Raw genomic sequence first — 18,688 nt, 5'->3', positions numbered from 1 at the left:
CACACACACACACACACACACACACACACACACACACACACACACACACTTACTCACACAGCCCTGAATGTGTGCATTCCTGCTAACTGTTGTCACAAAGATCAGAGCTCATCAAGGCAGAGCTACTTGAGAGGCCATCACTGGCTGTAATGGTCCTCTTTTCACTTGCTAATTCAGGGAATGAGTGGTTTATGTCTGTGTAGAGGTTCCTGAATAAAGGGCAAAACACACACACACACACACACACACTTACTCACACAGCCCTGAATGTGTGCATTCCTGCTAACTGTTGTCACAAAGATCAGAGCTCATCAAGGCAGAGCTACTTGAGAGGCCATCACTGGCTGTAATGGTCCTCTTTTCACTTGCTAATTCAGGGAATGAGTGGTTTATGTCTGTGTAGAGGTTCCTGAATAAAGGGCAAACAGTACAATCACCTCTAGTGGGCATGAAAATTTCACGGTGACAACTTTCCATAGCTGGGTGTAATTATAGCCAAGAAATACTGCTCAATAAAGCATCACCCATGTCTGATCTCATCGTGGCTCAACAAATATTTGCTTCCAATTCTCAAATTAGTAATCACTGCCTCAGCATTGGACTTCTCTAAAACCTGTTAGCATAATTTTAGTTAGGCTAATAAAGAGAGGTTTAATTCCTGAGCTGTGAAGCTGTCGTCATAAATAAATTTAAATGCAGGGGAGGATATGAGAGGCACATCTTCGGGCTTGGTCCAAGAACACTTGAAAAATTGGTGCGTTGGAGGATTCATCTGAAAAGGGGAGACTATTTCCAGAAGAGTGTTTTCTGAGCTGCCACTTCAAAGTGTGAATATTCAAGGCTGATAATACATCTAAACAAGGCTCTTATTGCCAGGCTTGAGCTTCGGTGTGAGCAGTACACACAGTTTGTGCCTCAGTGAAATTGCATAATACTGGATTGTAGAGATGCAATATCATAGAAACATAACAAAAATGATGGATGCTGATGTGGCTGGTTTTAAAAGTGAAACATTAAATGAGGTTTCTTTCTCCAGTCTGACTTTATAAATCGTATAATTTCTAATAGGCTGTGAGTTTTGATTTAATTACTAGTTTTCAGCTTGATCAATCGGCCTTAGAACAAGTCCAGACATATACTGGGCCAGCCTATTCAACTGGCCATCTGAAGGCAGGGGATGTAGTCGTCGTCATGAGCAGTGATGTGACGCGTCGTTCCATTTTGGGAGCAGCCACATGCAAAAGCTCTATCAGACACAGACCTCTAAACCACTAATTGTCCGTCATAGCCTCTTTACAACTCTGTTGCTGCTGAGTCCAACCCCATATAGTCAACACCCAAAAGCCACCCCTTCTGTGGTGGCCAGCATGTGTACAGTAATCATGGGTGGGTAAGGATGAAGACCAACATGAAGCCGAAACAGAGGAGAGAGAAAAGAGAGAACACCCACTCCATCTGTCTGCCCCCTTGAATCTAAAAACAGCTAAACCTCTAACCTTAAATACATAGAGTGTTGCGACTGTGGTTCATTTTAAAGTACAAGACAGACATCACACACTGTGACATAAACTTTGACCAAACAAAAAGGTCTCCAGACTGAAACTGTTGTCAATGCTTCAGGAGCCAATACTGCTTAATTTCACTTTTTAGATGACAAATATGATAGATATCTTCTTCTTCTAAGACTTGAACTTCCGCACAGTAAGAGTGGGAGAGTTACTTTAAATCATACACACTTGTGTCAGAGGATAATTATGTCAATGACAAATATGTCATAGGTTGAGTAAGCATGCCTAAGCCTCTAAATGAATGAATGAAATATTGCAAAACCCTGAAACTGATCTGAGCGAGTGCGTCACATAATTTATTAGATTCTATTCGCAGTCTCAAAAGGGGAAACTAACAATTATTTTAATGGTTTGGAAACTGTGAAGAAAAACACCCAGTCCATGACAACATGTTCAATTAACTGATTTTATCCAACTAACAGTCCAAACCCCAAAGATGCGGTTGGATTTGAGTTTACAAAGATATTCAATTTACAATGGCGTAAAACAGAGAAAGCCAGCCTAGAAACAACAAATACTTGACTGTTTAGCCTGATAGATGACCTAAATTATAAATTATTGTTGGTTAATAATCTGAGGATCAACGAATCATTTGATTGACTAATTGTTTAAGCACTTCACTCAAATACAATGACATCATTACACATCATACTTGTAAAGGTTGACCAGGCAGGGCTGGCAAACATACAGAGGGTAGTGTGTGTATGTGTTTGCATGTATGAGGCCGCAGGGGTTAGACCACACACACCACTGTGTGTTTTTCAACTCGTTATTGCTTCCTCGCCCACAAGTCTCCTACAATGAGGCCGAAGTGATGACCCAGGCACATGATCACCTCTTGTCCATACACGCCCTTCCTCTGTTGACACCTCTGGTGACAAGCTGGTCCACTGTGGGTGGCTCTGCAGTACGACAGGCCCTCTTTGATCTCTCTCATGTAAGGCAAAATTGCAAATATCCCATTTCCCAGTGGGAATGCCTCTGAAAGATGTCCACATTATGTTGTTATCAACCAAATGGACAAAATCAGAATTCTAGTCACAGTGGGTACCCTGGCTCAGAGGAGAGCTTGATTTGGCTTTCTAATTGGAAAACGCTCCTCTAGCTTTACTGTGGTACAGCCCCCACGACATACAGTCTGGCATCTCGAGACACCACATGCTGGAGGAACATAAATGATCACACCGACAGATTTATGTGTATGATATGGAGTGGGACATCATGACTAGACCACACTATCATCACTGTTAAATTAGTTGAAAGATAAACTCCATTCACACAAATGTTAATGTGACTCATTAACACAGAGTGAATTTCTGATGTCTTAAAAGTGAGTTCTTTTATCTTATCAGCTTGTTTGGGCATGTTCCTGCCTTCAAAAACTAGGTTGAGATGTACCCTGTTCAACACTTTGCCACATTCAGATTAAAGAGAAAAAAAAAGCGCCTTCAAAAAGTTTTACACAAGTCAAGGCTGATTTTAGCACCCCGCAAACAAACAACCAGGAGTCCCCGCCGCTTCAAACAGCTGTTCTGAGTGGGAGAGAGACGAGCGACAAAGAGGGAGATTAATGAGAAAAACAGCTGACTGAACAAAAAGAGTCTCCCGGTTTCATACAGAGGAGGAAGAGGAGGCTCGGTCGGCAAACCACAGTTTACTTACAGTGCCGAAGTTCCAGGTCCTCTTGAAGGAAAGTCTCTTTTTGAGACTCATTGTTCCCTAGTAGCTACACCAGCAGCACACAGACAGAGTATGTGTGTGTGTGTGTGTGCAAATGCATACCTGAACATTCCCCACCCAAAACTCTGCAAACCATGTCTGTACAAGTCGGAGAGAGGGAAAGAGAGGGAGGGAGAAAGAAGCAGAAATTTGACAAGGCACTGGACAGAAAGGAAGAAAGAGGAGGAGAAGGAGGAGGAGGAGGGGGGTGCGAAGGAGGAAAGAAAGATTTCCTTACTCTGCAGCTGTTGCCATGGCAACCCAACCGAGAATACATACAGCCTGTGCCACAGTGGCATGAAGGAATCAGATGAATCAACCCCCCCCCTCCATTTATTCCCCTCACAAAAACACACACTCACTATGTCAAAACCACACTGGCCTTCCCCCCTCTTTTGTTTCCAGTCGGGGCACTCTCTCTTTACTTGAAAGAGAGAAAAAATACTCAGTCAGTTAAAATTGAAACCAGATGAATTTTGCTCAATCAAAATAAAAGTTTGGTAGCCCACGAGCTGAACTCTTGAGCTTCATTATCCGCTGTCACAGAGCACCATTCTTACACCCCAAACAGTAATTGTGTCAATTGGTGTTTTCTGCTTGCAATTTAGCTCATGTACCAGAAAAAGAAAATTGTTTTTTATTCTGGCATCGCTCCTTGTCTCCGCTGCAGTACTGTGCCTCCACATATCTGGCAAATCTCTACAATCAACATGCCAACTGTTTTTGGAGACCAACTATTATTCTTAAAGCATGGGTGGTTCATTCTTTGAGGTTTTCCCGTGGCAAATGAGCTAGCATTCTTTGGACTTAATTTTGCCGTGAATAATGAATGAGATACAGTGTTTATTAACAGCCTGCTTTTCATGGTAGATTTCTCCTGTTTAATTAGATTTTTACATGGTCTATCACTTTGGAAATTGGATGTTTGTCATATGTGCATGTCTGTGTTGCTGGTTTGGAGGGGGGTAATCACAGATGACATCTTAATTCCCTCAGGAGAGGTGTTTGTTCATGTATGTAAACACGAAAGAGAAAGCACACGCGAGGACAGACTGAGAGAAAATGTCTCAGTGTGCTTCAAATGCACTAGGTTGTACAGTGTGTCTATTGGCACTGAAATGTATGTGGAGTGCCCACGTTTGGACAGTCTGTCCTAAAAGGCTTTCATATGTTGCACTTGATTGTACACACAGAAAGTCACAAGTACAATAGCTGTTTTAAAAAAAAATGGAAAACAAGAGGTTCAGAGAAACACTCAAACCCTGCTTACTTTCACACCTCCACACACCTGGCCAATCACTGTATAAAGTGAGTGTCATTGTCAAATTGTGGATTTTGGAAAGTTGGACACAGCCTCCCCAATTCCACCATTAGAACAAGGGGTTCAAGGTCTCTTAATGGATGTTCAGACTGATAACTCTGGGTAAAAAAAAAAAATTCAAAAGGCTGAGTTGGTGGGGGCGTGTTGCTGTAGATACTGGCGAGGCAATGAAATATGATCCAGGGGTCCACTTTTAGTACCAGATCCATGAGTTTGAAGGCTTATCAGATGCCAAAACACTTCACAGCCATTATTATATTACTATGAGGCATTCCGATCTCCAAATAAACAGTCGAAATTTAGCATTCACGTTTAAAAGCACTTCACCCGGGATATGTGATTACTAGATGATCCAGTGAGAATCTCATCCGATGCCAGGCCTAAAGAAAAGAAGACAAGCTGTGTTCCAGTTTCATTTTACATTCTAAATCTACTTTAAACTGAATTTTGCACACACACACACACACACACACACACACACACACACACACACACACACACACACACACACACACACACACACACACACACAGAAAAACAGACAAAATTATCTGCAAGTAATCAATTTACTTCAATTCTGAATGTGCTTTTGAACAACATTATTATCCGACAATACAAAACACAAAATAAATAGATGAGCTACTCACAGCTGGGAAAATGAAAACTAATTGCGGGCAGCATTGATCAAGCTCCAGGAACAACTCAGAAATATTAAACAAAGTATTACATCTCTGGAGAATCTTGTTTTCTCTCTCCAAATTTGAATTGGCAGTAGCTTTACAAAGTCACAGTTTGATTTTCATCAGCACATATGTTATATCATTTCCTGTTAGTACAAAATGGTATTCATGTAAAACACTGTACTACACAGATAATTACATAGCGTGTACTTCATGCTGTAATGCAGAATTGCACCACTGAAAGAATGTGTATGCTTTCATGTGCAGATAAAATCAGCCATGCAGTAATTAGAAGCTATTCATGGTGCTGAGCTGAGTCATCCATAACTGTGATCAGAAAATCACAGGACACAGAACAGTCTAAGTTCAGCCCTTCAGGTCTCCTTTTGCCCTTTGACACCCCTGAGGCAGAGTGTTCAGTTCATCCAGGTGAAACTTCTATAAGCACATAACAAGAGCAAAGCATGTTGGAACTTTTCAAACAAAATGCCTCGAGGAAAAGCATTTTTCTGCTGCCTGCTGAAGAAATTGAGTCTGTTGCCACAAAGTAAAAAGGCTTCACATGAGCTCTGAGCCTCCACTTGATTTAATCAATTTGTGAAACATTTCTAGACAGACTGTACAGTGACAATAAGCGCTGCTTGTCACAAGACCTAACTAATTGCATGTCAAGTTCTCCACCAGGCAATCTTGACCGAAGACGGAAAATAATCTAGACCTGCTATCTGCTGCAGACGACAAACTATTCCCTGAAAATAACATCAAGAAAGAGCCTTGCATGGAGGCAACTTCCTTTTGAGGGAGGGAGGGAGAGGGTGCGGTGTCTGATAAGATGGAAGAGACATTTATTTCCCAACCAAGCAAAGAGTGTGGGGGAGAGAGGGAGTCGGACTGATTTAGCGAATTATGAAACTCCTCTGACAATATCTAAGAGAAGATAGTGTAGACAGACAACAGACAACCTTGTGTTTGATTTTTGGAGGTTAAGAAGTGGAATCTAGTGTTTTAACTATGGGAAATCTTGTTTGTCACTACAAATCTGCCAGACACTCTATCACATTAGCAAAGATCTGATGAGGTCAGCATGCCTATGTGATGCTAACAGATCAGGAATGGTAAACAACATGAACACAATTAGCATCCCCTTAGGTTTGGTATCTGTATTATGTCCATAGATCTCAGGCTGTGAAACAGACACAATATATTTTCATGATTTGCACTTAGTAAATATAGAACATCCTAATATGTAACTTATTGTTGAATTCCAGTGATAAATCTGATGTTTGTCACAAGAACGTCAGGAATTGTGCCAGTGTTGTTCATAATGACACTAATACATAAGTCAATTTAAATCTTGAAATCATTTGATTTTTGTTTTTACTTTAAGGGCCATATGATTTTGGTGAAAACCAAACAATGCTTACCATGGATTTGAATAACAGACTAAATACAATGGTGTTTTGCAACTAACTCTATGTTTGGCTTTTCAGACATGAATGTAGCACAATAGTTACAGCAAAAAAATACTTTGTTTCCTACAAATTTCAAATTTCAGCCATACATGTATATAACTTTTTAATTTTACCAACAAGCAGACTAGAAGATACAGGGGTGAAAAAGCATCCTTTGCATAGCTTTGTCACAGTTATTATCTCACCTGACTGGCAAGTCTATTCACTTGTTTTAAGAAAAAGAAAATGAGAAAATGTATTTTAAATAAATTTAGACAGCTTCAGCAGGTAACAATTTCAAATGTGAAACTTATCATGTTGTGTGTGTAGATATGAGACTACACTCTAGCACTTGAGTAGGAAGCCAACATTTTAGTTTTAGTTTAGATTTAATCATCTTGATCTCTGAAGAGTTTAATTAAAAAACAAATCTAATAAAAGGGCTTTTATGTTAAACAAGGATCCCACCTCAGACATTAAATGATGCTGGGTGGATGCACGTCTGGCCCCAGATCATGAGCCATGTAAAGAGACTAGACTTGTGTCGAGGCGGCTTTGAAATGTAATCCGCTCAGTAAACAAATGAGTTGCTCGCAATGTCTTTAAAGACACGAGTGATTTGCATGCAAACAGAGGCCATCGTCATTGTCGCAGTGCGTTTCATCTCTTAATCCCCCTGATCGGCAGTAATCTACTGCCTGTTCCCCAACTCCAACCGGTTAGCCACAGCAGATGGGTACAGCTCTGCTCCTATCTGGATTAAAGTGGCATTACTATGATTTGTGCAGTGCTGCCGATATGTGCGTGTGTGTTAGCCACTTGTTGCTGATAAAAAAGCTGGCAGGGTGTGCTAGCATTCATCTGAATGGATATGTTTACGCGTTTCCCTTTGCTGCCCTACTTCTCCCAGGGTCAGGAATGTGCCGCTTTAACCAATATCAGAATTTGTCTTTCCCAACTTCTAACAATGTCAATTCTGATCTTAACCGATGTTAACTCTGCCTGGACCTGTCAGCTCATGGCATTGGCCTTACTACTCACTAATACTCACTCACTGCAACTGTGAAGCCTAAAGCACACATAGAAACATGACATTAACTCTCTGTGTTGTGTTGTGTTGTGTTGTCGTAACAAACAGCAATATTGGCATGTCACTGGGAAAATGCTACATACAAAATAAGTAACAAATAAAATACATTTGATTTACAAGGCACAGCTGAATCCCACAAAATAGAATAACTTAAGAGAGAGAAAGGACCCCTCCCACCTCCCAATTTATTATCATAGAGAAAGGGCTGCACTCACATGAGCCTGGAGGGCTTTAGGTGGATAAACCACATAAGATGCCACCACACCCTCCGACTGCTCTCATTCTCTTCCATAAAAAACACCAGAAATGGACTTTCCAACCTGAAACCTGACACTTATAATTAGCCCTGTGAGTCCCCCTGGTTTTCCACCAAGCAAACTTAAATGAAAGCTTAGTGTACACAGTTTTCAAAAGTCTGAGTTCTTGGGTACATTAGTTGTGTGATGATAAGGTCAAGATATGAATGAATATCTGCCTCACGGGAGTGTACAAGGCTATATGCTGCCAGTGACGAGAACCTGCCACAATCCTTTACTTCCTGTGCAAGTACTACTGACCGTATGTGGTGTAAGATCTGTAATCATTTTGGTCATGCAGGGAACCTAAAGTGTTTGAGTGAGACTGGGAAAGAGGTGAAGGCAAGCTAGGCTTAACTTTAGGATGGCACTGAGTCTCTATTGGTATTTGGTATGGTAACAAGTCCATGGCAATGCTCACAGTGGTAAAAAAAAATGCAGTTTGAGACTTTTATAGAGTGTGAGGCCTTGTCTACACACACACTTCTACACATCCTTCCTAAATGACACTTGATTTATTTTTTTGTGTCATATGGAAACTAACTGTACTGGTTCCCCTTTGCTTAACCATTCAGTATATTTCATATTATGCCATTCATTTGCACCACATAATTTGCATTTCAGGGCAACATTTTAATTTACTGCCTTTGGAAACATCATGACACATGGCGCAGGACACAACGTGAACAATACATGGTCTTTTACTCAACTGTAAACAAGGAGGTCATGCAATAACCAAGCTATATAACCATAAATATCATATTTATTTATGTTGACCACAGGATGAAGATGTTTATAAAAATACCTTGTTAGGAAAAGTTAGTGTTTACACTGTCAAAGTAGAGCGCCAAGCCAATCCCCCACAACATCATAGGGAGTGTAACTTGGCTGCCCCAACAATCAATGTTTATGACTTCCACAGTGCGAAGTAGACAAGACCTTGGCCTGATTCTGCAGCATCTTGCACCAACACAAGGCCAAAACGATACCAACTACATTCAGTTCCTGAGCCTTCCTGCAATCCCCTCCAGTTCAAACAGGACAGGCTGTATTTCTGTGTCTCAGCCATGAAGCAAACGCACCCCGGCGTTGTCTGAGCTACAGGTGTGAGGTAAACAGTAAGGAAAGACGAGCAGCCCACTGTATCCCAGACATGTCTGAACTGTTACCAGCGTGAGATGATAAAAGACTTTGGCAGTTCTGAAGACATTCCTTGTTGAGTAACCTCCACACCCTTGGCAGTAAATTCCCTTTCAGTGAAGCAGAGAAATGTAATAATAGTACAATTGAGGAAGGTAAACAGTGAGTGTAGAATGAATCATTTCCAGAAGTTGTGTATCACATCCATAGACATCCTGGTTCAGATAGCTTTTCCTATAGTCAATCAACAGTGAATGATGAAGAGCTGTGTGGTTAACTAAAAAAGATATATCATAATTGTGAATGTCGATAGATGATGTCATAGCGTTGGTGTGAGAGTGGAGCTGCAGTGCGCCTCCGTCCAGAGATGGAGAGGCAGCGGGTATTTTCCGTGGTTACAGCTTGGTCAAATAGCAAACTCAGCAACCACAGCCACATCTGGTCATCTGGTTATTGGCTGTTGCATATTCATACAGCGAGCAGCAGCTGGACAGCTAAGTAACTTCTACTCAAGTTTTGTTGTGTTAATGTACTGTTTTTCCAGTTAGTGGGTTTGGAGAGAGCAGTCTATGTAATTGCAATAAAACCTCTTGCAGGAGGAGGAAAGAAGAAAAGGAATCATAGTGGAGACATTTAGAAAATGTCAGCCTGCTTAGTCTTTGCATCCTATAATGTTAGCCTTAGGACACATTCGTGAGCGCAACTGTCCACCCACACTCCAGAACTGGCCATGTGATGTCAGTGAGATAAAAGTGCGTCGTGTTCTCCTGCCTCTACTGCTGAGCCGCAGGAACACACTATTCCTGCTCATTTTCTCAAGTCATAGCACCCACATCAAAAACAGTGAGAGAAATTTATATAATGAAGTATGGCTTTTTAGCAAATTACAGTAAAATACAATATTAATAATCATAACTCAACTTGATTGTTGCTTATATTTAATTTATTAGTTCCTTTCTGACATATTGTGTGATAAAGATCGTGCAGTAGTCATACACCACCAAAAAAGGGACATATTTTCGCAAAGCTTGCTTTTAGATAAGTGAATAAGAAGGCTGGTGAATCAGAGCGGGGACATGCCTGCACAAAGCCAGTAGGGGCAAGGTAAACCCACAGGCAACCATTTCAAGTTCAGACTAAACCGTTGCTGTAACATGACGACCTCAAACACAGTGCTAGTGTACATTCACTGAAGATTTTATTCTATCTGACAACGACAAACTCTGATCCGTTTCTCTCACACTGAATCTCACTTCTTCCAATGCCACCAATTGACTGCGAAAAAGGTCACGTCTCAGGGCGAGTGCAACAGAGCGCACTTCATTCAAAGGCCCATGCAGTTTACAAGAATAATCCACGGTCACTTCATAAAACCCTTTTAACATAATGTCTAATTTAAAGTCAGCATGCATCCTGATATGGATGTGAGACCACATTTTGCTGTATACAGCAGCGCTGTGTGTACCATAGAGCACATGAGAATTCGGCTGGCACTGCTCAAAACATTCCTCTGACAGACCACACAAGCTAACCACTGTATGCCGCTCAAAGGCTACAACAGGAGCTACAAAGAGCCCAAAGAAGGAAAAGTAACGGTGGCAGGGAGGATACCACTAGTGTGAAAGATGAAGATGGCATCATCAAATAGAGGAGAAGTGAAGACAGACAAAATAACGAAGACCTCAAGACTTACAGAGTTGAGAGTTAAAGTTTGCTCCATGTATGGCGCTGTGTGCGTGTGTTTGGCTCGTCTTCAGCGCTGCTCCACACACCTGGTGTGTGTAAACGAGTCCATCCGCTGGAGCTCCGCGGTGCGTGTGCGAGTCAATGTTTGCAGTGCAGAGAGACAGAGCTCAACGGGGGAGGAGAGAGCGTGGAGGAGAGCCGAAAATCCTGACAGCTACTGGGAGTTCAAAAGCTCCCTCTCTCTTCCTTTGCTGCCGGTTCCTCTCTCTCTCCCTCTCACTCTCCCTCCCTCCTCTTTCTCTTTGCTGTAAATTCCTCCTCTTTCCCTCTCTGTTTACCTCCCTCCCCGTCTCTGTGTCTTCATGCCTTCTCTTGGTTTTTGCTACGCCCACAGGATAGATCTATTACCCGCAGGCGTGCAAACAAGAGCAGCTAATGTCTCCACACCTCAAAGGAGAAACTTCACACTCATGGAGCAAAAAAGGTGCCCCAAATCTCCCAGCAGGCACCTAGAGTATGCCTGAATAAAACAGTGAGCATTAACTCACGGCTCGCAATAACAGATGTTTTCACATGCAGCAGCACATCAGATGACAGAGTCTGTGAACACAGACACAGCAGCCTGCAAATGGTGTCTTCTCTGTAAAGTTGAACACGCTGTCATCGGCAGAGCATCACGGGCGCAAGGCATCTGTTTGGAGCTAAAAACAAGGAGCCTGTGATGAAGAAGAAATCGACTCATAGTGGTGGAGCTGTGTGGTGGGATGTGGGGGCAGGGGTACAAAGGTACAAAGCTGCACATTCTTCAACATGCCCAAACCTAAGAGGATCTGACAACAAAAGCTCAGCATACATCAAAACACTCATCATAAGACGTAGGGAAAACGAATCAGCACAAACACAAGAATTATAAAGGAGTTTCTCCCACTACTGAACCAGAAAGACACACATCGAAGCATGTCCAAAAGCACAAGATTATATGTATGCTATTCTGACTTGGTGCGTGGGTTAAAAAAGCTACGTGTCAGAGCCTTTGTAATGTGAAGAAAAATAACAAGCATTTGCTCATTCCTGCGCAAGCCACTGTGACGCACACCACCGACCATGGAAAAAGCAACACGGCCTCACGCGTCCAAATTGTTCTGGGCTTGTCCACAACATGCAGCGAGGCCACATACAGGGGTTATCCACAAGGGTCTGCCCTGAGCACTGATGGTGAACTCCAAAATAGTCTCACGGTGTCCTTGTGAGTCCAGATGCACTGACTGAGAGTTTATCACGTTTTTTTTTTTTTTTGCTAAACTTGCCCTGAGAAGAGTCCTTCACAACATCCTTCGTAACATACACAAGTTACAAAGTGATGCAGAAATCAAGCACTTCAAAACCTTTCAGGTTTGTACCTGCACTACAAGCAGTCATTAAAGGTCAACAATTTAGTTTGATAGGTTGATCATTCAAACTTCAACAGCCTTCAAAAGAGAAAAGGCTCTCGTGCTCTAGTTTCTAGCTTGTCTCTACCGAGGATTTCATAGATTCCAGTATTAAAGCTTGTGTTGAGGTTGCTTCTCACAAAAAACACAAGTGGTTCTTTTTGCTTAAGTAAAACCACCAAACCTTGCATATATGTAAGGCTTCATAAGGACATAATTGGTAACGCCATTGGATGGGCTTTGGTTTGCTGTGGCAGGAGTTTTAAGAAGTGCACCATCTGATATCTGACCATGAACTCAGGGTGAAGCCCTTGAAATGAGAGCCCCGGGGCAAGTGTGAGGTGAGGATCTAATTGCCTTTGACAACCATAAAACATTCCCTATAGTGTTATGTCTTGGAACATATAGGCCTACCATGACTTAAAACTGCACAGGTTAAAAATTGTTCTCAATCAGATACAGTCTGAATAGCTATGTGTTGGATGCATCCTGAGAAACTTTTGTTGGATGCCATCCTTGAAGAAGTAGAGCCTGACTGATAAATTGTCCATTTAACAAGAAATTACAGCAGGGAACTTTTGAAGATATGTCTGTAGGGATTTACAAACGTGTTGGCAGTACATAGTTTGGTAAGGATATATCTAAAATATAATCTTTTAATAACCAAACTGTAGGGATATAAAAATAAAAGGTTTGTTTTATGTTATGTGTTGCTATTAACTGTTCTACAGTTAAATGTTAAACTTTTTTCTTACTCTCAAATCTCAATATCAGCCTCAAAAATCCAGTACCACTTGGGGCACTAATTGGAAACATCTAAAACTCTCCTTGGGGAGTAGAATCATGCAATTTCTACCAGATATTCAAGGGTACAAAATCTTGGACCACTTGCAGAGTTTCGGACAGGGAAATTTACTCCTTCAACAACAGCAGTCGATATGGCTGTGTGCAAAACAAACAACAGACACCTCTGTTTGCACAGCGGTGAATATATTCAACCATATAAATGCAAATGTGTTCCTACTAGTGTTTTGACAAAACTCGTCTTTCCCTTGCAAGAGACAATTAAATATTCTTCTCTTTGGCATCAAAAAGTATCTTATGTAACCAAAGGAGCACAGTGATTTACCTTTAGCAGGAAGCATTAATCCAGCTTGCTGAATGCAGATTTTCAAAACCAGTTGGTTTAAGAGAGAAAGCAGCTAAATGCAATTTTAATCTGCACAATGTATGCCTGACAATGAAAATTCACACTCATAACTCAATAATTCCAGCATCCTAATCCAAGTCTTGTTTAATCGAACAAAAGCTGTTATTATATGGACGCCCACATTCTATTTTACATAAACCAAACTCAGCGTACCACAGCTGTTTCAAGTCAGCCTTTTAGCCATTTATTCTACCACTGACATGTCAGAACTGGATTATGTACTGAAATCATATTACCCATGATGCCACCATGTGAAAGGCAAGTGTTTTTTGACACTACTGATACTTCCCAGATAGACCAGTCTGAGCCTGTCTCTCCCTCTTAGTGCCATGGCAGCTCCTGACAGAGAGGTGAGAGCCAGGTATTACAATTGACAAAACATTGCGTAACAAAGTAAACTCAACACAATACTACAAGTGTGAAAGTATCCAGCTCTCTATCCTGCAAATGTGATTTTGTTCCATGGAAAATAGTTCTACCTAAGAAATGTAAAATAGAAATCTGATTACAGCAGCCTGAAGCTCCCCAGTTCTCTACATTTCAAACTTAACAAAGAGCAGGAGTACATGTCTGATAACAATCCTTAGAAAACAGCTACATCAGTTGTTAGGGATGATGGTAAACTAAGAATTAATTTTACTCTTGACAGATTCATCATAATTAGCAACTGCTACGAAGCCACAGCCATAGCAACTAAATATATTGAAACACATCACCAAGCCAACAGAAACACGCAGTAAGGGATCTCCACATATCAGCCGACTTGGAGCTCAGAGGCAAAAGAAAAATGCATTATTTTACTTCTTGTTTTAAAGTTTGTAACTTCATAAGTCACACTGCCCAGAATTGCAAATGAGCTCCTCACAATTTGAACATTCAGAAAGTTTGAAGGGGAAGAACCTTTAGAATTTGTAATATTTTTGTATGAGAACCTGAACATACTGTGGTCTAGTGATAACAGTAAATCAACAATGAATGACAGTATAGAAGTTGTGCTATACAGGCAGAAACTCTGCAGCTGTTGTAACCTTTTATAGCCATCTTTAATCCTGTGACTGTATATCTGGGGCCAACCTGCTCAGATCCTGGAGGTTTTTAACACCGGCATTGTTTAGTATGTGTTGGGACAATCCTGAGGAGGATTGGTGGCATGCCTCTTTGATTACAATGTGTGGTCAGCGGGTGTGTCTGTGTGTGACTAATGCGTGGATATACAGTATGCCATTTTTTGGTTTGTTTTTGTGTCTGTTCATGTGCATTCAGAGCAATGATGAGATGAAGGAACAGTATGCGTGTGTTTTTATGAATGTGAATCAGTGTGCATGAGTAATGCATGCATGCAGAGGCCACTGGAGGAAGACAGTCTCTCAGCAACATTAATATGAGAGAATGTGGGCACGATATTCAGTCGTGCAGCAGTGCTCATTAGCGAGGCCAAACAAACAGGACCATGCCTCTGGCCGTGCACAAAGACCACTTTGTGCGCCACCCCTTCCACAAGTTTAGCAGCAAATGCAGAGTTCAAGGCAACGGAAATGAAAGGTTAAAAAAGAGCTCAAAGTGGAGCAGAATGAGAAAGGGGGATAGTTCACCTTAATGTCCACATTAGTGAAGCCAACTTTTCTGAAAATACAAGCCCAACAGAATGGAAATTAAAGAAGACTGTCAGACCATTAACTTGAAAGAAAAACAAAAAAAAAAAAACAAAAAAAAAAACAAGAGGATTTTCCAAATGGAAAAAGTGGTGCACTTCACATAAAACTCTGCCATTGCTCATCATTTTCAAACAACCTTAGTGAAAGAAGAACAATGGCACAATCAATGAAATTAGAAACATAAAAAATATGAATGTTCTGATTCAAACACAAACTCATATGCTAGGAAAACCAACAGTAAGTAAAAGAATTTAATACCTCAAGGTCATCCAAGGATCTTGCCAGGCTGAGACGTTTTGCAGAGCGGCGTTTTGAGGCACGAGCAACACCCATACCCCAAAACCTGGAGCCCTATCAAAATAAAGGAGAGACGGATGAGCAAAGACAAAAAGACCAATACTACTGACAGCTTATTGTCAATAGTCAATATTGTTATCCTTGTATAGTCGCATTTGATTCTGGTTCGCGGTTTTGAGGTTGCACAAGCTTATGAAGATAAATTAACTCCCAGCCAACAACACTGGCTCCAAGTTACTGTAATTAATTTCAAATTGAGTTAATTTATTTCAACTTCATTGTCATTATACTTGTGTACAATCAAACATGGTGTGTGGAGTTTGAGAGAAAATACAAATATGACAGTGTTAGTACAATGAGAAATTAGGTAAGTCAGCTGAAAAAAGCCTGGAAATGTCATTATTTCTACTAGATTTGACAGATTTCCCTGTTAAAGCTTCTATATTTATATATAATGGGGTCATCACACATGGTTCTCTCAGAAAATATGCAAATTGGTCACATAAGGGTAACCTGAACTATGACAGCCCTGTTTTGAAAAGTACCAAGACAGACACATTTATTCACAATCTGTCAATAGCTGCCACTACAAATCAGATCTGCCTGCCATCACTTCAGAAATGATAATGCATTTTAACCAGCTACCCCTATTCTTATGATTGGAGAGGCTGTATCTAATGCTTGAACGAGAGTTTAAGAATTGCAGATAATTACCACTGCATGACATGGGCTCTACCCTGTAATTTGCCTGGCTTCCTGCGCAAGATTGTCTTCTTTCTGATCTAATGCAAGCTCAGGGACAAAGGCACAATCCAGACCTGGTTTATAAACACAAGAAAATACTTTGCTTAAATAAATAAGGTGGCAAGCTACAGTTAATGCTGAAAATGGCAGTTCAAAAACTATAGAACAACTGTAGAATACATGCTGCACATAACCTAGGTTGCCCTAATTTTAAATATTTAGCCACTCACAAAACTATTTTTGCCTGTGTGCCAGCTAGCTGGAGCCATCTCTGTGGCTGAGAGAAGGAGAGTAATTCAGAGATACTGCATACACATCACTGTCTTCCTGAGAAAGGCTGATTTCCGGGACTACATGGCAACACAGGGACATCTTGTGGGCAATGAGGAAAGCAACACACACAAAACTATATCCACATGTTTATGACAATGACATCATTGAGGTCCAACAGGTGTTTTCTGAATTCAATTCACACTCAGCACCAATTGACTGTTGAAATAGTAGTATAGTATCTCATTTTAGGTGCCACCAAAAACACACTTATTAACACCCCCCCCCCCCATGTCTGGAAACTCAACTCCCCGTGACCATTTAATACTTCCTGTGTCGCTGTGTTAAACATGAATGAAGTACAGAAACAGATACTCTTGTCTCAGTGGGACTGTGCTTACAATGGAACTATTTAATGTCACTTTGTGCAAGGTTTTCTCTTTACTACAAAGCTGAGAAATTACTTGCAAAGATACAGTATATATGAGCAAAAGCAAGACTCATCAGTATTTAAAATCCTACAGTGTTTTGAAAAAATACAAACATTAAAAAAGACACAGGTTTAAACATATACAGTTTAATGGTAAGAGCATCTATACCATTTTTTTTTATTGTTTTTAGTGAAGCTGGTTCACCTCGTTGTTGCAAAGCAGTGGAAATGCAAGTGACTGACTACTTAATGTCACTCAAATGGTGGTAATTGAGACCAGTGATACCTAGAATGGGGGTCAGAACACCTACGAGGGGTCACAAGATAAGTTGTTGCAGGGCGCTAAAGGGACAGGAAGCAGAAAAAAACACATATTTCCGCTAACAAAATTATGTTTCTGTTCTCAGGCTTTCCTCCAATATTTGCTATTTGTGGAATGATTTTTTTTTACCTATATAAGTGTCTCAAAATAAAATAAAGAAAAGAATCTGTTTTTGGTGAAACCTGTAGACATATACAATTGGTAATGAGGCATCATAAGTAGACACTGTTTTGTTGTAATGGGTTACAAGGAAATAAGGTTGGGAACCCCTGATTTAGACCACAGCTCACCTGTGTGAACTGAGTAGAGAAAGCATCTCAAAATGTGTAAAAATATAAGCTTTAAAGTGTAAAAAAAAAACTGTCTTACTCACATTTTTGGTTGTACCATCCTTGCGCTGTTTCTGTCTCTGTTCAAGAAACCTTTTGGTCCATTCCTCTCTGGGAGGCAGCATCATGACTTCTGCTGGTTGGTACCTGTCTGAAGGAATCTGGCTCATAGGGGGAGGGAGGTTACTTGTGCCGGAGCTAAGGCTAACACTGGAGGACCAGTTGTTGGTAAATGTCACCTGAGCCTCAGGATCACTGTTTAGGGCTTTAGGCCACTTTGGCTTTGAGAACCACCTTTGGCTAGCTCTGAGAGGGTCTCCGAAGAAGTTTGTTTTTTTACCCAAAGGCAGAGGAGGTGGTGGGGGCTTAAACTGGAACTCAAGCCTGGGTGGGGGACCTCCATAAAAACTGGTTAGTGAATCAGGACCAGGTAGTGACTCTGAAAGGGAATGTGTGCTGGCACTGTTCTCTGGATTAAGTTTATGACCATTCTCAGAAAGGTTTATTGGGGTGAGGTCTTCATACGGAGGATAATCCCACGGACAGCTGGGGAGGTGGGCCCCAGGGTGGGTTCGGATTGCAGAAGGGAAATCCCTGTCCGCTCTCTCCTCAGGGGGGGACGCATTTCCAATTCCACTGTCCCCATTGCTGCTGGCGCTGCCTTGTTTGCCAGTGCTACCATTCTCCTTGGCTTGCTGCTGAGCCTCCATGTCCAGTTTTACTCTAAGCCTCTCCACAGCCTCCCCCATGTCACTGTACAGGACTGTGACAAAGTGAAGGACATCAGGGGGAGTCTGAGGGAATTCCAGACAGCCCAAGGCATCTGGATCTGGAGTGCACTCAAAGCCAAAGCGTCCAGCAATCCCTTTGTGATCCTCATGGTTTCCGAGCTCTGGGTCGATAAAGAAAACATGGCAGGATGCCCGCAGAGGACCATCCTCTGGTACACGGCCATCTATTATATGTGCTGTAGTGACCAGGCAAAAGAATCGTGGGTCTTCAGCACACACGGCCCCTAAGACAAGGTTCTCAGTGGGAAAAGCTGCCAAA

General features: G+C 41.4%; 1 protein-coding gene across 2 annotated transcripts in view; it reads right to left on the bottom strand.

Annotated features, from left to right (window-relative positions):
* LOC111233045 (regulator of G-protein signaling 12-like) overlaps positions 1-17,728 on the bottom strand; it is a 43,021-nt gene extending 25,293 nt beyond the window's left edge. Inside the window, exons 1-2 of one of the 2 annotated variants that reach the window (XM_022760777.1) lie at positions 17,683-17,728; positions 15,505-15,597 (exon numbers count right to left, since the gene is read on the bottom strand). In XM_022760777.1, the coding sequence (XP_022616498.1) occupies positions 15,505-15,579 (75 nt within the window). In that variant the 5' untranslated portion in view covers positions 15,580-15,597; positions 17,683-17,728. Of the gene's footprint in view, positions 1-10,958; positions 11,207-15,504; positions 15,598-17,682 lie in introns of those variants that run through there. The other variant, XM_022760778.1, reaches the window with a different exon arrangement.
* Between the last annotated feature and the right edge of the window lie 960 nt (positions 17,729-18,688).

This window comes from Seriola dumerili, unplaced genomic scaffold (assembly GCF_002260705.1).
Source record: "Seriola dumerili isolate Sdu_G_001 unplaced genomic scaffold, Sdu_1.0 BDQW01000362.1, whole genome shotgun sequence".
Lineage (NCBI taxonomy): Eukaryota > Metazoa > Chordata > Actinopteri > Carangiformes > Carangidae > Seriola > Seriola dumerili.
Note: the sequence above shows the minus strand (reverse complement) of the source record. Positions and strands in the feature narration are given on the sequence as shown.